The sequence below is a fragment of the Rhinichthys klamathensis genome, unplaced genomic scaffold (genome assembly GCF_029890125.1).
Source record: "Rhinichthys klamathensis goyatoka isolate OS25496 unplaced genomic scaffold, OSU_Roscu_1.1 h1tg000036l_1, whole genome shotgun sequence".
Taxonomy (NCBI): Eukaryota; Metazoa; Chordata; class Actinopteri; order Cypriniformes; family Leuciscidae; genus Rhinichthys; species Rhinichthys klamathensis.
The window spans coordinates 10,302,502-10,319,272 of NW_026606584.1; the positions used below are offsets into that span (position 1 = coordinate 10,302,502).

Consider the following 16,771-nt stretch of genomic DNA (forward strand, 5'->3'; position numbering starts at 1 on the left):
CCCTTGTATTTTGCTTCAACCATGAAACCTTAGGCATGTTTATGCAGTTGTTCAGTGGTTTTGTGTGTGTTTGTGTTTAATTGGCTGCAAGCAGAATGCGGTTGTATCAATAGCACACAAGTGCCAGTTCGCATATTTGCAAAAAAAAAAAAAAAAAAAAAAAAACTAAGCTCAAGGTTTCGAATCGTTGAAGATAGATTCGTGATATTTAGGGGAATCCATTACCCAATTCACATGAACCAACTGAAACCAACACAGCTAAAATCTCTAACCGTGTCTTCTCTTCTCTCCCACAGCTGTTTCGACGCGTGGCAGCTGCCCTTCCAGGAATGGAGAGCATGCAGGAGACAAGCAAAGAAGGCAGTATCCTTTCAGTGAGCTCAAAACAAAAACAATTCAACAATTCAGAACGAATTTCTGTAATCAGGTTACTCTGCTGCATTCTAACATTCAATCCGAAAAACTGATTGGCTTTGTTTCAGTACTATAACATATGACCTCTAGGGCAATGTTTCCCTACTCTTTTTGTCTTATGTACTCCCACAACCCCAAACCAGAAACCTGTTACTTTTATTTCATGTCAATTTCATGTGATTAAAGTCACTAAAAAACAATCAACATTGTGGGTGAAAAATAGACCAAAATAGCACATACACACAAATGGATAAGACTTGCCACATTTTGTTGTTTTACTTTACTTAAAAAGCGACTGAAAAATCATAATATTATTCTTAAAAGTCTGTTAAGCAAAATCTTTCCAAATTAGTTTTGTGTTGCATAGTTTTGTGTATGATTTTTGAGGATCGAGGTGTGTCAAAACCCATTTGCCCATTTGCGTTTGTCTAGTTCGGCTGTTTCTACCATATGACAGATACATTTGCACAGAAATGTTTGCCTCTGACATCAAAAACAAAATATGTCTTACCCTTACAATTAAAAGTTAACCTACCAATTTTTTTTTTGTCTAACTACAAACAAAGTTACAGTTATTTGAATTTTGTTATTTGTATTAAGCATCCGAAAATAACATTATAAAATTAATAAATAGAGCCAAATCACGGAAACACTGGGATGTTAGTCCCGTCCGAATTGGTACATGAAATCACAGACGTTGAATGATACGAATTGTAACTCAAACATTGTTTAAAGAACTTGTCCCTTCTGAATAGGGCTTTTTTTGCAACGTATTTAATAGTCCAGGTTGCTGTGATCTCATGTGAGTGACAGGTTGTCCCACCCTCGAACCAGTAAACGCGTCATCAGAGAAGAGATGTTGTTGAAAGAGGGAGGGGAAGTTATTTTGATTAAAGATTACGAGGACACACCAGTTAAAAAAATAATGATGTGCACGGATGAATCATTAATAATAAACACTCAAATATTCCATTGAAAAAAATATTTGTCCATTCTTTCATTCTTCCATGATTTAATGGTGACTTTAATGCGCATAGTTTTGGTAATAGCTTTTGAGAACAAGTGCATGTAATACAACCTGTCCATGTTGACGTCTACCTAGTTTGTCTAGCTTCTGCGTGAAAAATACTGTAGTTTGATGGGATGTACAGCCTTTGACATCAATAGCAAAATATTGTGTTGTGTTGTCACCTTCCTTTTAAAAGTTGATATTAGAAAGTTCCAGAGTAATGAAAGTATGCAGTGGTCATTGTACAACAGCTGTTCATCAGCATAATGCTGTAGTATTCTGAGTGATCCAATAGATCTGTATTGCAGCTGTCAGTTGATAGTAGGCTACTATTAATTTATCTTGCCTTTTTTCATTTCTTTATTTTTTTGACAGTGTAAAGTCTCATTTACCGAGGTTAGGTTTTGGTGGGTAATAATATACTTCTTGATTTTCATCATTCATGTAATTTCCACCATGAAATTCAAATATTGGCCTTGCTTCACTCTGAGGCTAATTTATTTTCCTCTCATTACATTTTCTGCCACATTCAGTCACTTATTAGTGGCAGCGGAAAGTCTATTGCTATGGTAACAAAAAACATTTTTCTCTTCATCTGTGTGAATAGGTTGGCAGCGGAATAGGATAGATTTTATATCCAGTAAGTTTGAATGACAAAGTGTCCTCTCTCTGTTTGTTTTGTGTGACTGGTAGATGTGCAGGATGTGTTTATTGTGTGCTCTCTGCAAAGTGTGTATGTTTGCATGTGTGCAGTCATAATAGCACAGGGAGGCATTGCATTGGATTGGAGTAGTGGTACTTTTGATAATTTCCATAAATACAGCTGTGTTATAATTTGAAGAGAATGTTAGAGCTTGAAAGGTGATCTGATCATCTGGCCTGACAGTATGCAATATGCAAACCCCTCACTCCTAAACAAGGCCAATAGGTTTCCTTCAGTTATAACTTTGTTTTTGTTATAAAACTAAACTCTAACTGGAATGATTCACTTTCAGGACACATTAAAAATAAGTTCAAATTAATCTGATGTAATATGATGTATCATCCCAACAGCATATAGTTTTTTGTGTGTATTTCCTATAAAAACCCTGCAATATTCAACAACAAAAAAGAATTGTCCATTTTGATTTCATAGTGGCATTAAACATTATGATATCTATGTAGCCTACTCACTTTGCTTTCACAAAGCATTTATTTGTATATTTTAAGTAGACTATTTTCATGAAACATATGTGACAGATTTAGTGAAATTAATTAAAAATATAATTTTACAAGGACGCTATTAACCAAACTACACACACACACACACACACACACACACACATCAAACTACTCACTTCGAGGCGAGCCCATTGCATTTGAGAGAGTCGGCCACAGCCATGAGCAGCTGGTGTGACTGAACAAGCATAAAAGCCCCACTACAACAACACATCTCTCAGGGACACCAGTTAACATTCATTTGAATGAGATTATGTTTTATGTTGGCAAGGAAAGAGACTTCGCAAAAAAAAAGCTATGAGCTTTGTTTTGGATTTCCGATAACGACCACTAGATGGCACCCGTTCTCTTTTTGCTGATGGACGTCAGCTCACAGTAAATAAAATGAAAAAAGCGGGGAAATATAAGTGCTGTCAAAATATGTAGCTCTTATCTGCTAAAATAGCGTAACATAACAAAGAAAACATCGTTTTTCCTAAAGCCCTTTGTACACAGGAGATGCCGTTTGTCAAACATATCCTATACTGCAGCATTTATGGCTGCAATTACTCCTAATACCTGGAGAGGTCAGTAGTGAGGCATATTTTCAAGTTACACAAAAAAATGTTGCATTCAAAAGAAATATAATTTCCTGTCATCTTATATGGTTGGATTATTTTCTCCCCATTTACATTTATGTTTGATGTAAATTCTTGAAGTTTTTATTCCTTAACAGCATTCTCCAGTGATTGACATTAAATTGGACAAACCACAGGAACCTCCAACTACTGAGGGCGGCTGTTCCTGTTAATAGCTCACATCTGATTTACAGCATCATCAACTACACCACATGCTTGTTGTGTTGCTTCCTCTTGGTTAGCTTCCAGTTGTGTTTTCAGATTGGATATTTGGCCTTCCCATCTGACTTTTAGTCACTGGTTGGAATCAGTGTTATATCAGTTTCAATTGTAAAATAGTATACTTTAGTAACAAAATTGCCAAAAATCCTAAAAATTCGAAAAGTAAAGGGCAAAAATCAACAAAAATGTCGACTATGTCTAACATGTATACTTTTTGAAAATGTAGAGACGTAGGTTTTTTCTCTTTGTTTTGTATTTTTGTATACAAGGATGAGGACTAAATCAGATGCAGACAAGAAATTCTATAATTTTGCCATAAAAAGCTGGATTAGGGCAAAGAGTTCAAAAGCAAGAGGGAAATTCAAACAACAAATAACCCAGAAAATACGGCAAACATGCATGTTAGCTATTTTTAAAAGTATCATCTCAATCTTGCTGGCTACTGTGCACAAGATTATGTGAATGCATACTTTTTTTGTGACTCAACGCAATTCATTAAATCAACTTGTTTTAACTTTTTTTTTCTTTTCTTTTTTGTGACGCATACATTTTAAGTTTCAGGGCAGGTTTTTTGTCTGTGTTTTTGTGAAAATGTGTCATTTCAGATCCCCTGAAACCTTGCCACATTCTGTGTGATTTTTCCCCCAACTGTTTATGTACAGTTCATGTTTTAATTACACAATTTATTGAATGTTTACAGCATTGTTTTCATTATAATATCCTGTTCGCAATGAAAGCAAACAGCTTGTGCAAACAAACGGATAATAAGGAAGGATCCCCTTTCTTCTGAAGAATGTTTCTCTTCTTAGGACATTCATAGCGTATTGCAGATAGTCGGAAGAACGTGACAGAAGAGCAAATCATGCACAACTAAACTTGGTTTATTCATGTTTAATTGATTGGAATAATTCGTTTGCACGCTAGCAATTTCCACGCTGATTGATCAAACGGTCCAATTCTATTGTAAATATATCAGCTGCCATTTTCAAACTGGCTTTAATATCAGAAATGCAAAGATGGGACGTTCCTCCAAAAATAACTATAGTTCACTTTTAAGAATTAGCATTATGCAGCATTATAGTGTTTGCCTTGTGTAGGAACCCACTCATGTCTACAGCTGCTCTTTGGGCCAGTAAATTGTAGTGCACTGACCAGGAGGAGACACATTGTGTAGTAGGCTATATCAATTTATTTGAAATGTATTTCATGTGAATCCTTAATGCACTTTTTCAAGAAAGAAAGATGTAAATGTTTCAAAATTGCTGTCAAATGTCTGTCTTTGAAACCACTTTAGAGTTCAAACTGTAGCGTAAATCTCTCGAGGGTCACTGTACAGATAAATTTGTAAAGTTGCTTCACATACCGCCAGATAAAAGTGATGTCTAGCTATTTGTACCGTAGAAGAATATGAGTATGAGCACATGACAAAAAGTGTCAGAAAGCAAGTGAAATGTTAAAATGCCAGTTTATCCTTATTCAATCCAGCAGCTTTTAGTTGGAGTACGGTGAACTACACTGTAATTGACTGACTCATTCAGCACTGACTCATAAAATCCTTTGCTTTCTGTTTATGGATACTTTGGAAATTTAAAGGGAAAATCAGATTTGTCTGTGCCAACGCCTTCTCAGGTACAGAAGGACGTCACTTAACGTAAGCTGAATGGGGGTATTTATTGGTTGTTTAATGACTTATGAAGTTTTGTTTACATTTTGTTTTATTCACTTCTGAAAGGAAGTTCTCATTTGAATTGAATAGGGTGCAAATATGCCCCCCTGGATGGAATCATATCATAAGTGTACCTGTAATATCAGTAGTAATTGTGATCGACACAACGCTACATCAGCCTTGGGTGAATGTCTGTGCGTGAGTTGAGTTATGCTTTTAAGGGTGCAACCATTCCCTGTGTATATGTTTTAGCTCAGTGGAGCAAGCCTGATTGATTCAGAGCTAGCTTTACCATTCACACTGTATAGAAATCTAGCATGTTGGTCCAAACCAGTAAAATCAATAAAAGTGTCTTATTACCAGAAAAAGTGAATATTGACCATTTCTTTTTTTTTTCTCCGTATACTTCTCTCAATTAAAAACATATAACACACCAAAGAAACAGAAAAATGTAAAGAATGGTAAAGAATGAATATGAGACTTATTTCAATTTAAAGTACAGTTATGAATTTTTTTCCATATTATAATGTTAAAATAGCATTATTAATTTGTCAATATAGGAATGATTTCTGCAGAAATTCCTTCATAAAGGATTATGTGACACTGAAGACTGGAGTAATGGCTGATGAAAATCCAGCTTTGCCATCACAGAAATAAGTTACATTTTTAAATATATTAAAATAGAAAAAAAATTAATAATACTTTATAATATTACAATATTTTATATGAGTTATATTTATTTTAAAACATTGTTTATCCTAGTTGTTTTTATCCAGTATAACTCTTTTTACTTTGAAATGTAAATTGACTATACTATTCATACACTGTAAAAAATAAAAAAAAAAAAAATAATAATTTACAGTGTATGGGAAGTTACGTTTATTAAGATCTTCTCAAGAGATTGTAAACATGGAAATTAGCCTTAAGTTAGAACTGTCAATTTAAGCAATAACATTTTAATTGTGAAAGCTTTGCAAGACTTGTCAAAACATGTCAAAGCTTAATCCACCGTTTCTGTGCAAACAGGATTGCATGGGTGTAGTGAAACTATTTACACTCTTTACTGAAACTGTGAGTAAATTTTTTGTTTGATTTCAGATCAACTGTCACAGCGTCAAATTAGCAGTTATCTGTTTGACCTATATATAAATATGAGGCCTGTAAAGCAGCAGCAAACGCGAGACTGGTGAGTTACGTGCCTGCGTTTACACTGCACTGCAAGTATTAATGCACAGATCGTATCTTTTGACTATATCTGAATTTTTGATTCAGATATAGTCAAATATCCATACCCTTAATCTGTAATCCCTGCTTTACTGATCGCTTTATTATAATGCTTTACTAAAATTATTTTATAATTCACTTTAGGTGGCTGTAAGACTGGAGAAACTGGAAGAACTTTAAGAGAGGGCTAGGGCTACTCTCTGAGAAAACAAAGGAAATGAACATTTGAACTCTCTTGCTATATTACCATCCCCATTCGAGACACGATCACACTTGAATTGATCACCTCCCAATTTACACATCATTCCCTTCACCCACCCCTACCTGAATTCACCCAAAAAACGATATGGTTGAATATGAACAATTATCATACAGTATTATACATGTTTGGTATCATTTGAAATGTCTCAGTGCGACTGGTACAAAAGTATCATTCTCACAAAAGTAAAACAAAAAAGGTAATAAGGTTTAGAGATATCTTGTTAACTGCTGTGGGTGTGCCCTCATGTAAATCAACTTCTGTCCAGTAAGTCTGAGACGGTGATTAATGCAAATTCCCACTGTGAACTCATGTTTACATTTGAAAAGAGGTTTCTGCCTGGGTCTGAGTATTTAGGGAGATGCTGAAGGAGGCTCGTGGCGATTTGTAACTTAAATTAGCCCGTGATGCAGGCACTCCGCATCATGTATTTTATAATGTCAGGTTTGCATCTTTTCTCTTTATTCCAGAGCATTTGATGTTTTGTATTTATTATCTTTGAACTGATTATGAAATTGGCATGATACATTTACCTGACTTAATAAATCGGTACATTTGATATTATTCCGACTGACTCTGAAATTGTTTTCCCAAGTAGTTTAAATGGATTCGTATGTTACCGCAAGTTTTGCATCAGATTAGTGACGACTAATATTTGGCACTAATTCCGTTTAGGGCAGCAAAAGTGCTGCTTGACCAACCTAAATCTGGGTGTGTCTTACCTTTTTAAATTTAATGTTACCTTAGATAAGTGTACGTGGGAAACCACGGCATGGCCAATCCAAAGCTATTACAAGTAAAGTTGGTTGACTTAGGCCTATCTGTAGTGGCCATTTACTGAAGTAAACGTTGCTTTAATTTCAGGTGTATGCAATCACGGGGGCTATACCAAAGTATCTTTGTAAGCGTGAATGCGACCGATCTCAGGTATATAGCAATTACCTCTGTTTAGTGACCGAAGCTGGCGAGATTGTGATCATGAGACCCACGTTAAACAAGGCGTGAGGACCTCTGAGTGACATAGACGGATATGAACGGGTAAAATATAAGTAAAGAAAATAGAACAATCAAATGTAGCCTATTGCTAAACTATTATATAATTGACCAATAACCAATTGGCAATCTAACTTAAATTCGAGGTCGTGATAAAATGGAGTCAGATAAAAGCTTAAATGGAATTTAATTACTTTGCCACTCGGAAAGACAGTAACACGCATGCAGAGACATTCACCCGTCTTATCGGAAACCCCCACTTGGACCGATAAACGGGCTTACATTCACTTTAGGTGGCCATGACTCATGAGGGAGATGCTGAAGGAGGCTCGTGGCGATTTGTAACTCAAATTAGCCCGTGATGCAGGCACTCCGCATCATGTATTTTATAATGTCAGGTTCGCATCTTCTCATTGCCATGCTGGCAAATGATTATTAATAATTTGCCAGGAGATTGTCTTGACCAGGCATTAATTATGACATTAATTAATGGCATTAATTTCTCATTAATGCCATTAACTAATCAACCAAATTATGGCAGTTTTTTCAATGCATTTAGGGGTGTGGTCCTGGTCAAGACAATCTCCTGAACTCCAAACTGAATGTCAGAATGGGAAAGAAAGGTGATTTAAGCAATTTTGAGCGTGGCATGGTTGTTGGTGCCAGACGGGCCGGGCTGAGTATTTCACAATCTGCTCAGTTACTGGGATTTTCACGCACAACCATTTCTAGGGTTTACAAAGAATGGTGTGAAAAGGGAAAAACATCCAGTATGCGGCAGTCCTGTGGGCGAAAATGCCTTGTTGATGCTAGAGGTCAGAGGAGAATGGGCCGACTGATTCAAGCTGATAGAAGAGCAACTTTGACTGAAATAACCACTCGTTACAACCGAGGTATGCAGCAAAGCATTTGTGAAGCCACAACACGCACAACCTTGAGGTGGATGGGCTACAACAGCAGAAGACCCCACCGGGTACCACTCATCTCCACTACAAATAGGAAAAAGAGGCTACAATTCGCAAGAGCTCACCAAAATTGGACAGTTGAAGACTGGAAAAATGTTGCCTGGTCTGATGAGTCTCGATTTCTGTTGAGACATTCAGATGGTAGAGTCAGAATTTGGCGTAAACAGAATGAGAACATGGCAACCGATCATGCCTTGTTACCACTGTGCAGGCTGGTGGTGGTGGTGTAATGGTGTGGGGGATGTTTTCTTGGCACACTTTAGGCCCCTTAGTGCCAATTGGGCATCGTTTAAATGCCACGGCCTACCTGAGCATTATTTCTGACCATGTCCATCCCTTTATGGCCACCATGTACCCATCCTCTGATGGCTACTTCCAGCAGGATAATGCACCATGTCACAAAGCTCGAATCATTTCAAATTGGTTTCTTGAACATGACAATGAGTTCACTGTACTAAAATGGCCCCCACAGTCACCAGATCTCAACCCAATAGAGCATCTTTGGGATGTGGTAGAACGGGAGCTTTGTGCCCTGGATGTGCATCCCACAAATCTCCATCAGCTGCAAGATGCTATCCTATCAATATGGGCCAACATTTCTAAAGAATGCTTTCAGCTCCTTGTTGAATCAATGCCACGTAGAATTAAGGCAGTTCTGAAGGCGAAAGGGGGTCAAACACAGTATTAGTATGTTGTTCCTAATAATCCTTTAGGTGAGTGTAGATTTAAGTGGCAAAGAACGGATGCGAGATTTTTGTGTTATACATGTGCAACAAATTCTGATCTGTGTCAGATGAGAGTAAAAAAAACTCTCTTTTTTTGTGTGCCAGTGTAAACATGGCCAACCATAAAGGCTCATGGATTTCTGTAGAATCTGTTTGTTGTGGAATGTGATAAAATTTACATCTTTGTTTTGGCTTTGAGTTATCTGCTACCACAATAAGCTTCCAAGGAAAAATAAGGATAGGCCTATCGTATTATCAACTCAAGATTTCACAGCAAGATTTTTTATTCTCTTTAAATGTTTTTTTCAGTTCCATGTACGTTTTTCAAGACTAAATCTGTGACATTCTGTTTTGTTTGGAGAAAAAGAAAGACAAGATTATAAAAGTTTTTCTCAGAAAAAACACATGCAAGTGTGTATATAATGACACATTATATAATTCTTTCAGAAATCTTTCAGATGACAGATGTTTAATGAAAAGCATGAATAATCTGTTTACACGGTTGAGTGATTTCTTTCTTTGTTTTTGGTCCGTTGCAAACTCACTACAGTGAAATATCGCCATATGCCAAACAGTATGGACAATACTTATGCAACCAGCCTGTTTCTGTTGTTAAAGATGAGCATTATTTAAAGTCTTATTTAAAGCGCATACCCAATGATCTCAATCATCCTTTACCCAAAGCCCTTGTACTCATATCTTTAAATCAATGTTAGTTAAATAAAACTTAAACCAAAACCATACAAATAAATTAGTTTCTTTAAAAAAGGAACATTAACTGAAATAAAATAAAATAAAATATATAAAAAAAGAAAATCAGTTTAGTTTAACTTAAAGCTCCAGTCCGTAACTTTTTTAAGTTAAAAATAATCCAATATAATTATATTAAAAAAAACTTATTCTGCCAGTGGTCAAAACTATCTGCTTGCCATAACTAGATTCAAAACGGTTAGCTTGTAATAATGATTTTAATTCCAGTGGTACTGTTTCCGCGGGAAATTCGAGCATGTTTTTGCGTCATGACGTCACACCCGTACACATAAAGAAGGAGTTTCGGCTAGCCGGCTATACTGCGCGTGACGAGATGTTTAGATGTATAGGCTTTTCTCGCAGCACTTTACATAATTAAACTTATGGCATCCAGAAAGATCCAAACAACAATCATCAGTGTCAACTGGAGATTCAGCAGTTATAAAACCCAAAAGACTTCGTACTTCGGATTTAAGGTGGCTAGAGAAAGAGAAAGAAACCGTCTCATGCGAACACAAGGATTTAAACATCGGCGGGGCTTTTGAAAAGTGCGTGAACTCCGTGTTTTGAAGGGGTTCAAAACGGAAGAAGAGACGGCTTTTTTCTGCTGAACAAGTAAGACATTTCAATAGTTCAATCGTGTAACAGTACGTTTTCTTAATTCACACAGTTATGGAGTTTCCTTTGTTGTGCCTTTCTCGTTTTGCTATAATGGAGAATATGAATTCTGAACTACACAGGTAACCATAAAACACATTAAATTTAACATTAGTCACGCAATGCTGATGTTGTTAACATGAACAATTTGAGAACAAAGTAGGCTATAATTTGCACGGTTGCTGTAAATCGCGTTGATTAAATCTAACGAAGCTTATCATGTCAAATGCTTTTTCCCCCTTAGTTGGTCAGAACAAAAATGGATTTTACTTACTTGTTCAGAAGACATTTTCTTATGAAAATTCTTATGTTGGTCAAACTTTCAAAAAGTGAATCTGTGATTCTGTATGACAGTATCCACACAGCGCGGTGACTGACAGCACCACTCGCCTCAAAGCACTGTGTTCATCCGCGCTGTTTCATGCCGATTTACAACCCACGTAAAGATGATAATTCCGCGAATCACTGCAGTTACAGATTTCGAACAGAGAGATGGCGACAAAGAGGAAAAGCTACGGACTGCAGCTTTAAGTAACTAAACCTGAAATAAAAATGAATAAAAACTATATAGACATTTTTTAAAAACATAATAAAAATTTTTTAAAGATACAACAAAATTACTAAAACTTTCACTAAAATTTTAATGAAACCAGAACATATGAAAATAAATATTAATTAATTTATATTAATTTGTTAATAAAAACTACAATAGTGCCTCAATGATACTAAAATAACACTGTTTAAATGGCCTTTATTACATTTAATTTGGCATAAATTTGTATTTTAACAAATTTGTGTTAAAATAATTTTTAACGTTTATTGAATTTAATTTGCTGTTTCATTTTTCATTTTCGTTTGCCTTTTTAAAGACTAGCAACAAATCATTGAATTGTTATTACTTTTTATTATTTTGAAAGTATTTGACAATATAAAAGATTATTCTTTATCTTTGGAAACAAAATATTATGTGGAAACAAAAGGGGTGGTTATGATTTCACTTTTCTAACTTTAATAGTGTGTAATGTTGCTGTTTGAGCATAAACAACATCTGCAAAGTTACAACACTCAAAGACAAGTTCAAAGCAAAAATGAGATATTTTCTTTTACAGAAATCGCTTTTTAAGGACTACAACAAACGACTGATAGGGACTAGCATACACGAGCTTCCTCCCTGGATAGTGACATCATGAAGCCTAAAATGTACATAAACAATAGCATGTCACTCTGTAGGCATCTTACAACAGTTCCCACACGAGCGATTTATAGATTATAATGACAGAATATGCTATTCAAAGACTTGAAGATAGTTAACTCCACATCAGCAACATAAATTCGTCAACTAACCATTCAGAAACGTCCTGTTGCATTCTGCATGTTGTCACTTCTTCTTGAGTCTTTCCAGCATTGTCTGACTCCAGTTTAAACATAAAAGGCAGAACAGTTTCTGGCATTTTAGTGCTTGTCTGCAAGCTACTAGGACACTAGCTGTTGTAGCTCCTCCCTCTTCTTAAAAGGGAGCAACAGCTCATATGCATTTAAAGGGACACACACAAAACGCGTTTTTGCTCACCCTCAAATAGGGACAATTTTAACATACTATAAAAAATAAACTGTGGGGTATTTTTGAGCTAAAACGTCGCATACACACTTTGGGGACATCAGAAACGTATTATACCACCCCTTTAAGATTGATCTCATAAATGGGTCTTTATATATTATATATTCTAAAAGAATGTTAGGAAGGGAGTCCCTAAATTTGGGGTCCTTGGTATCAAAACGTTTGAAGCCCCTTGTTGTAGCTAATCATGTAAAACAGAAAGTCAGAGAGAAAGAGACCAACAACATTTAGCAATCAAAATGTTTAATTTACAATAATTAATAAATTATATAAATAACAAAATATCTTAAAAGAGTCTATTTGAGATTTGAGGGGATCAGAATCTTTTGACAAGATGCCATCTGCTCCAAAAGTCCTGTTTCGCATCTGGGACCCTATCCCTCTCGGGACAGCTGAAACAAATCCGGCCTCAGCAGCTGGGATGGATTAAGGGTGGAATATCTAATGAGAAGTTCCCCTCAGATGGAGGAGCGGGATGCAGGCTTGTGGCTATTCAAGTGGAAAATGCAGTCGGAGAAGCACATGGGGATTGTGTTTGTTTAAACGACCTTTTCCATTGCTCCTGCTTTTTCAGTACGCCAGGCGTAATTAGCACATGGCAAACACTTTTAAGGACAGCAGCAAAACAGACGGCGAAAGTCTATTGTTAATCCACTGTTTGTGATGTCTGTTCTGCTTTTCAGAATATCTCTTCTGATGAAATCCTTCGCCATGACATCATTTCTCTGTGTTGAAAGACAAAGCTAAAAGTCAGTAAAACTGAAAATGTTAACATGTTTTCTTTATTTCTTTACTTTTGATAAATCTAGCTGCCACAATAATGTTTAAAAAAATATTCACCTAGAAATGAACATCCTGTAATCATTTACTCTCCTGAATATCATTCCTTTTTTTATTTACTGATTTTGACTGAATTTTCAAAATGACTGAATTTTCATTTGTGGGTGAATGAGCTAGATATAAAATGCAAAATGACTTTGACATTTTTGAACTGGTGTCGTTCATCACAGTAGACGGAAGACTCACACATTGCAGGTGGGAACAATCCTCTCTTCAGGATGTCTGGAGAAACTCATTCTTTTCAGGAAAGATGGGAGTCGGAGTTTAGGTCTGTATTGTTTCGGCATTGGACTAAAACCAGAGACAAGAGGAAGAAGGTATGATTAGGAACACAGATGCATTCAGGACTTATTTTTTTGTCACAGCAGAGTTACTACAACACAAACGCTCTGAGGTTTACTTTAAGCATTAAACGTGATCAGAGATTTAAGAACAAATGCTCTACTAACAAGACCAAACGTAACAACGGATGTGCGTTTTCTGCTAGTTTTCTGGCTACTTATAAACAGAATCTGGTGATATTGAGGTTGCTGATTCAAAGGCTCACTTGACTCTGTAAATTAATTTCAGCATCTGGTTGCATGTTACACAATAGCCACCAGTCACTAAGGTACTTGAAGGGTCAATGAAGTAAAAGAAAAAAAAATACTTCTAGTTTAAAACACATGTACCAAATTCCATTTTTAACAAACATTTACATTTAATGACTCTTAAAATGTCATCAAATAAAAATGTATAACATATTGTTTTTATAACTTGAATGTATTTGAGTGTTTTTGAAAGTTTTAGAACATATTTTTCAATACAAATATCATTATGTTTTTGGGGAGAACCTGACATTTTAGAGCCTGAACTAACTTTGGCTTGTCTGAAACGGTCAAATAATCTGATATTTTAAGAAAAGTATTGACATATTTGATATAATTTTTATAAATATTGACATAATACCTGTTTGTATCACAGGACCTTTTTCCAAATATTAATAATATTTTGTTATATTTATAACTGTTAATATTTTATTATTAACTGCTTTTTTCCCATAAGGAATAATAATAGCTTTTGCCGTTCAACCAAAAATGAAAATTCTGTCATCATTTACTCTCTCTCAAGTTGTTCCAAACCTGTATGAATGTCTTTCGTCTGCTCAACACAAAAGAAGATATTTTGAAGAATATGTATTCCATATATAGAAAAAAAAAATTATAGAAAAAAATACTGTGGAAGTCAATGTGGCCCATCAACTGTTTGGTTACTGGCATTATTCACAATAAATCCAAAAATAAATCCATAGAGGTTTGGAACAACTTGAGGGTGAGTAAATGATGACAGAATTTTCATTTTTCTGGGTGAATTACTGTTTTCTTTTTGAGAATTTCATCATTTTTACTTAATGCCCCTCAACCAAAAAATACATTTAATTCAGAAATTAAAAACACACTCATCACAGAAGCGGTGTGATCAAGTCACTGTATGAATAGATCATGTTGTCACTCACCATTCAGCCTGTGATGAGGGCAGAACCTGTATACTAGAGTTGTTCTCCTCTTCCTCCTTTTCCTGCTCTCTCTCGTTCTCTTCCTCCTCCTGTTCAGCACAAATGTTGTCCCACAGTTGGCTATTGACAAAAAGAGCCTCCTGCAAGCTGAGCCCACGGTCCAGACAGGTCACCTGGCGACAGAGGGGACAGCGAATGGTGCGCAGGCCGCTGTAATGCAGCCCCATAGTCTCCAGACAGGGGGTGCAGAATGTGTGGTTACAGTGGAGAGTTCTGGGAACACGGTCGGTGCGAGAGTAACGCAGGTAACAGACCCCACATTCCTGATCCTCAAACAGCACCATGGCGGAAAACTGGAACTTTTATACAGTTGCTGATATAATGTTTTTGTAGTTCTGTCTTCTGGAAAGTGTTTAGCGTACTCTGGAAAAACAAACAAAAAAAGATGGAACTTTCAGGCATACCTCGTGCATATGGACATAACTGTTGTGTAAAGGCAGCGTTCACCCAACAATTACTTTCTTGAAACTCAAAAGAGGATATTTTTTAAAATGATTCTGTGTTGTTTTGGTTTATTTGCCCATTCAATGCATGTCAATGGGGTCCAAAGTTATTAGGATATCACAATGTTCTCAAAAATATCTTCTTTTGTATTCCTCATTAGAAAGAAATGCATACAGATTTGGAATGACGTGTAAACAGTGACAGAATGTTCATATTTGGGTTAACTATCCCTTTAAGCACATTAAAATGACAGTTAAAATCTTGAAGCAGATGGCAAAGCCATCATTGACTCTCACCAAGCATTCATCCGTATAGTATTCAACTCTAATGCTGCAGACCACCTGTTCGTCTAGAATATTATATTATTTAATTTGACCTCTGAGTGTTGACCTCTGACCTAATGCAGACAATAGGCCTACAATACTGCATGAAAAAGAAGAGTGACAAGATCTCTGGTTTCTGCAGCCATGAGAACATCTATTTCAGTTCACCAATATTCAATTGACAGAATATTCCATAACATTGCTCTTATTACTTGTTTAGTTAGTTTTGCTCTCTTGTTAGTGATGGTCAAAGATTATATGAGAAACATCTTTAGTCAAACTGTAACTTGACTTTTATGTCAAACCATTTGAACAGTATGTTCTTTGTTTATTGTGTAAAACAGCACACTGCAAAAATCACTAAATTAATGACCGTTTATGTCCTATTTCCAGTGAAAACATCTAAACACCCTTGAACAAAATTAATAGGCTACATGAGAAGCAATATTGCATAGTAAGAATTAAGCTTATATCTCCGTTAGATTAAGATAAACACTTTTCAATGATGTTGTAAGAAAAAAAAATCAAACTCAAGTTGTTGTTTTTTTCAGTCTTAATATCGTACGCAGTTTTGTTTATAAAGTAAATTTATTTTGTTTTAAGGATGTTAGGATATTTTACTGAAAACAAAACAAAATACTGATTAAGAGACTTAATCAGAGACTAAAATGCATGGTTGAACTGTTTTAACTGAAAGCAACTTGCACTGAGATATCTTAAAATATGTCAATTGTTTTTGCCTCAAGATGACCACCAGTAATGTTTTTTCCTAAGGCATGTTTATAAAAGCTATAACTAAAGTCTCATGGCTTAATCTAAGCCATGTCTCTGAAACCAGGCTTAAGATCGCTTGTCGTGTAACTTAATATTAAAATGATTTTTAATATATTTAATGAAACACACACACACTGACACACACACACACACACACACAAAAAAATGTAAATCAACCTTAGTTTAAGAAAGAAACTAAGAAATCAAGAAATATACTTACAGAACAGTGACTAGTAGCCTAATTCAGTTCTCTGTATAGACTGTTGCAGCTCTTTGTCAGAAGATTAACTCATCTGAGTGAGAAATAGTAGGTGTGTGAATAAGAGCAAACTGGCTCTGCTGTCAGTGTGAATAACCGCCGCGTGAGGCTGTGGAGTCGTGGGGGAGGTTATATCTGCCTTTCTCCTCCCCCATTGGCACATCAAGCGTAGCTCTCTAGGTTATTTAGAATTTCAGTGTACCTCAGTTGCCTTACTGGAAAAGTCAAGAAATCCTGTA

The 16,771-nt window shown here is 35.8% G+C and overlaps 2 protein-coding genes across 3 annotated transcripts in view; one reads left to right on the forward strand and one right to left on the reverse strand.

Moving 5' to 3' along the window:
* The window catches only part of rab6ba (RAB6B, member RAS oncogene family a), a 128,882-nt gene extending 124,896 nt beyond the window's left edge, over window positions 1-3,986 (forward strand). For both annotated transcript variants that reach the window (XM_056246320.1, XM_056246319.1), the window contains exons 7-8: window positions 297-363; window positions 3,367-3,986. In XM_056246320.1, the coding sequence (XP_056102295.1) occupies window positions 297-363; window positions 3,367-3,431 (132 nt within the window). In that variant the 3' untranslated portion in view covers window positions 3,432-3,986. The remainder of the gene's footprint in view (window positions 1-296; window positions 364-3,366) is intronic.
* Window positions 3,987-12,650: 8,664 nt separating this feature from the next.
* On the reverse strand, window positions 12,651-16,510 carry im:7152348 (uncharacterized protein LOC559250 homolog). Its single transcript, XM_056246321.1, has 4 exons — window positions 16,494-16,510; window positions 14,673-15,093; window positions 13,364-13,468; window positions 12,651-13,062 (listed from the first exon to the last, which is right to left on the reverse strand). The coding sequence occupies exons 2-4, from the start codon at window positions 15,014-15,016 to the stop codon at window positions 13,017-13,019; spliced, it is 495 nt and encodes a 164-aa protein (XP_056102296.1). The 5' UTR covers window positions 15,017-15,093; window positions 16,494-16,510; the 3' UTR covers window positions 12,651-13,016.
* Window positions 16,511-16,771: the final 261 nt, after the last annotated feature.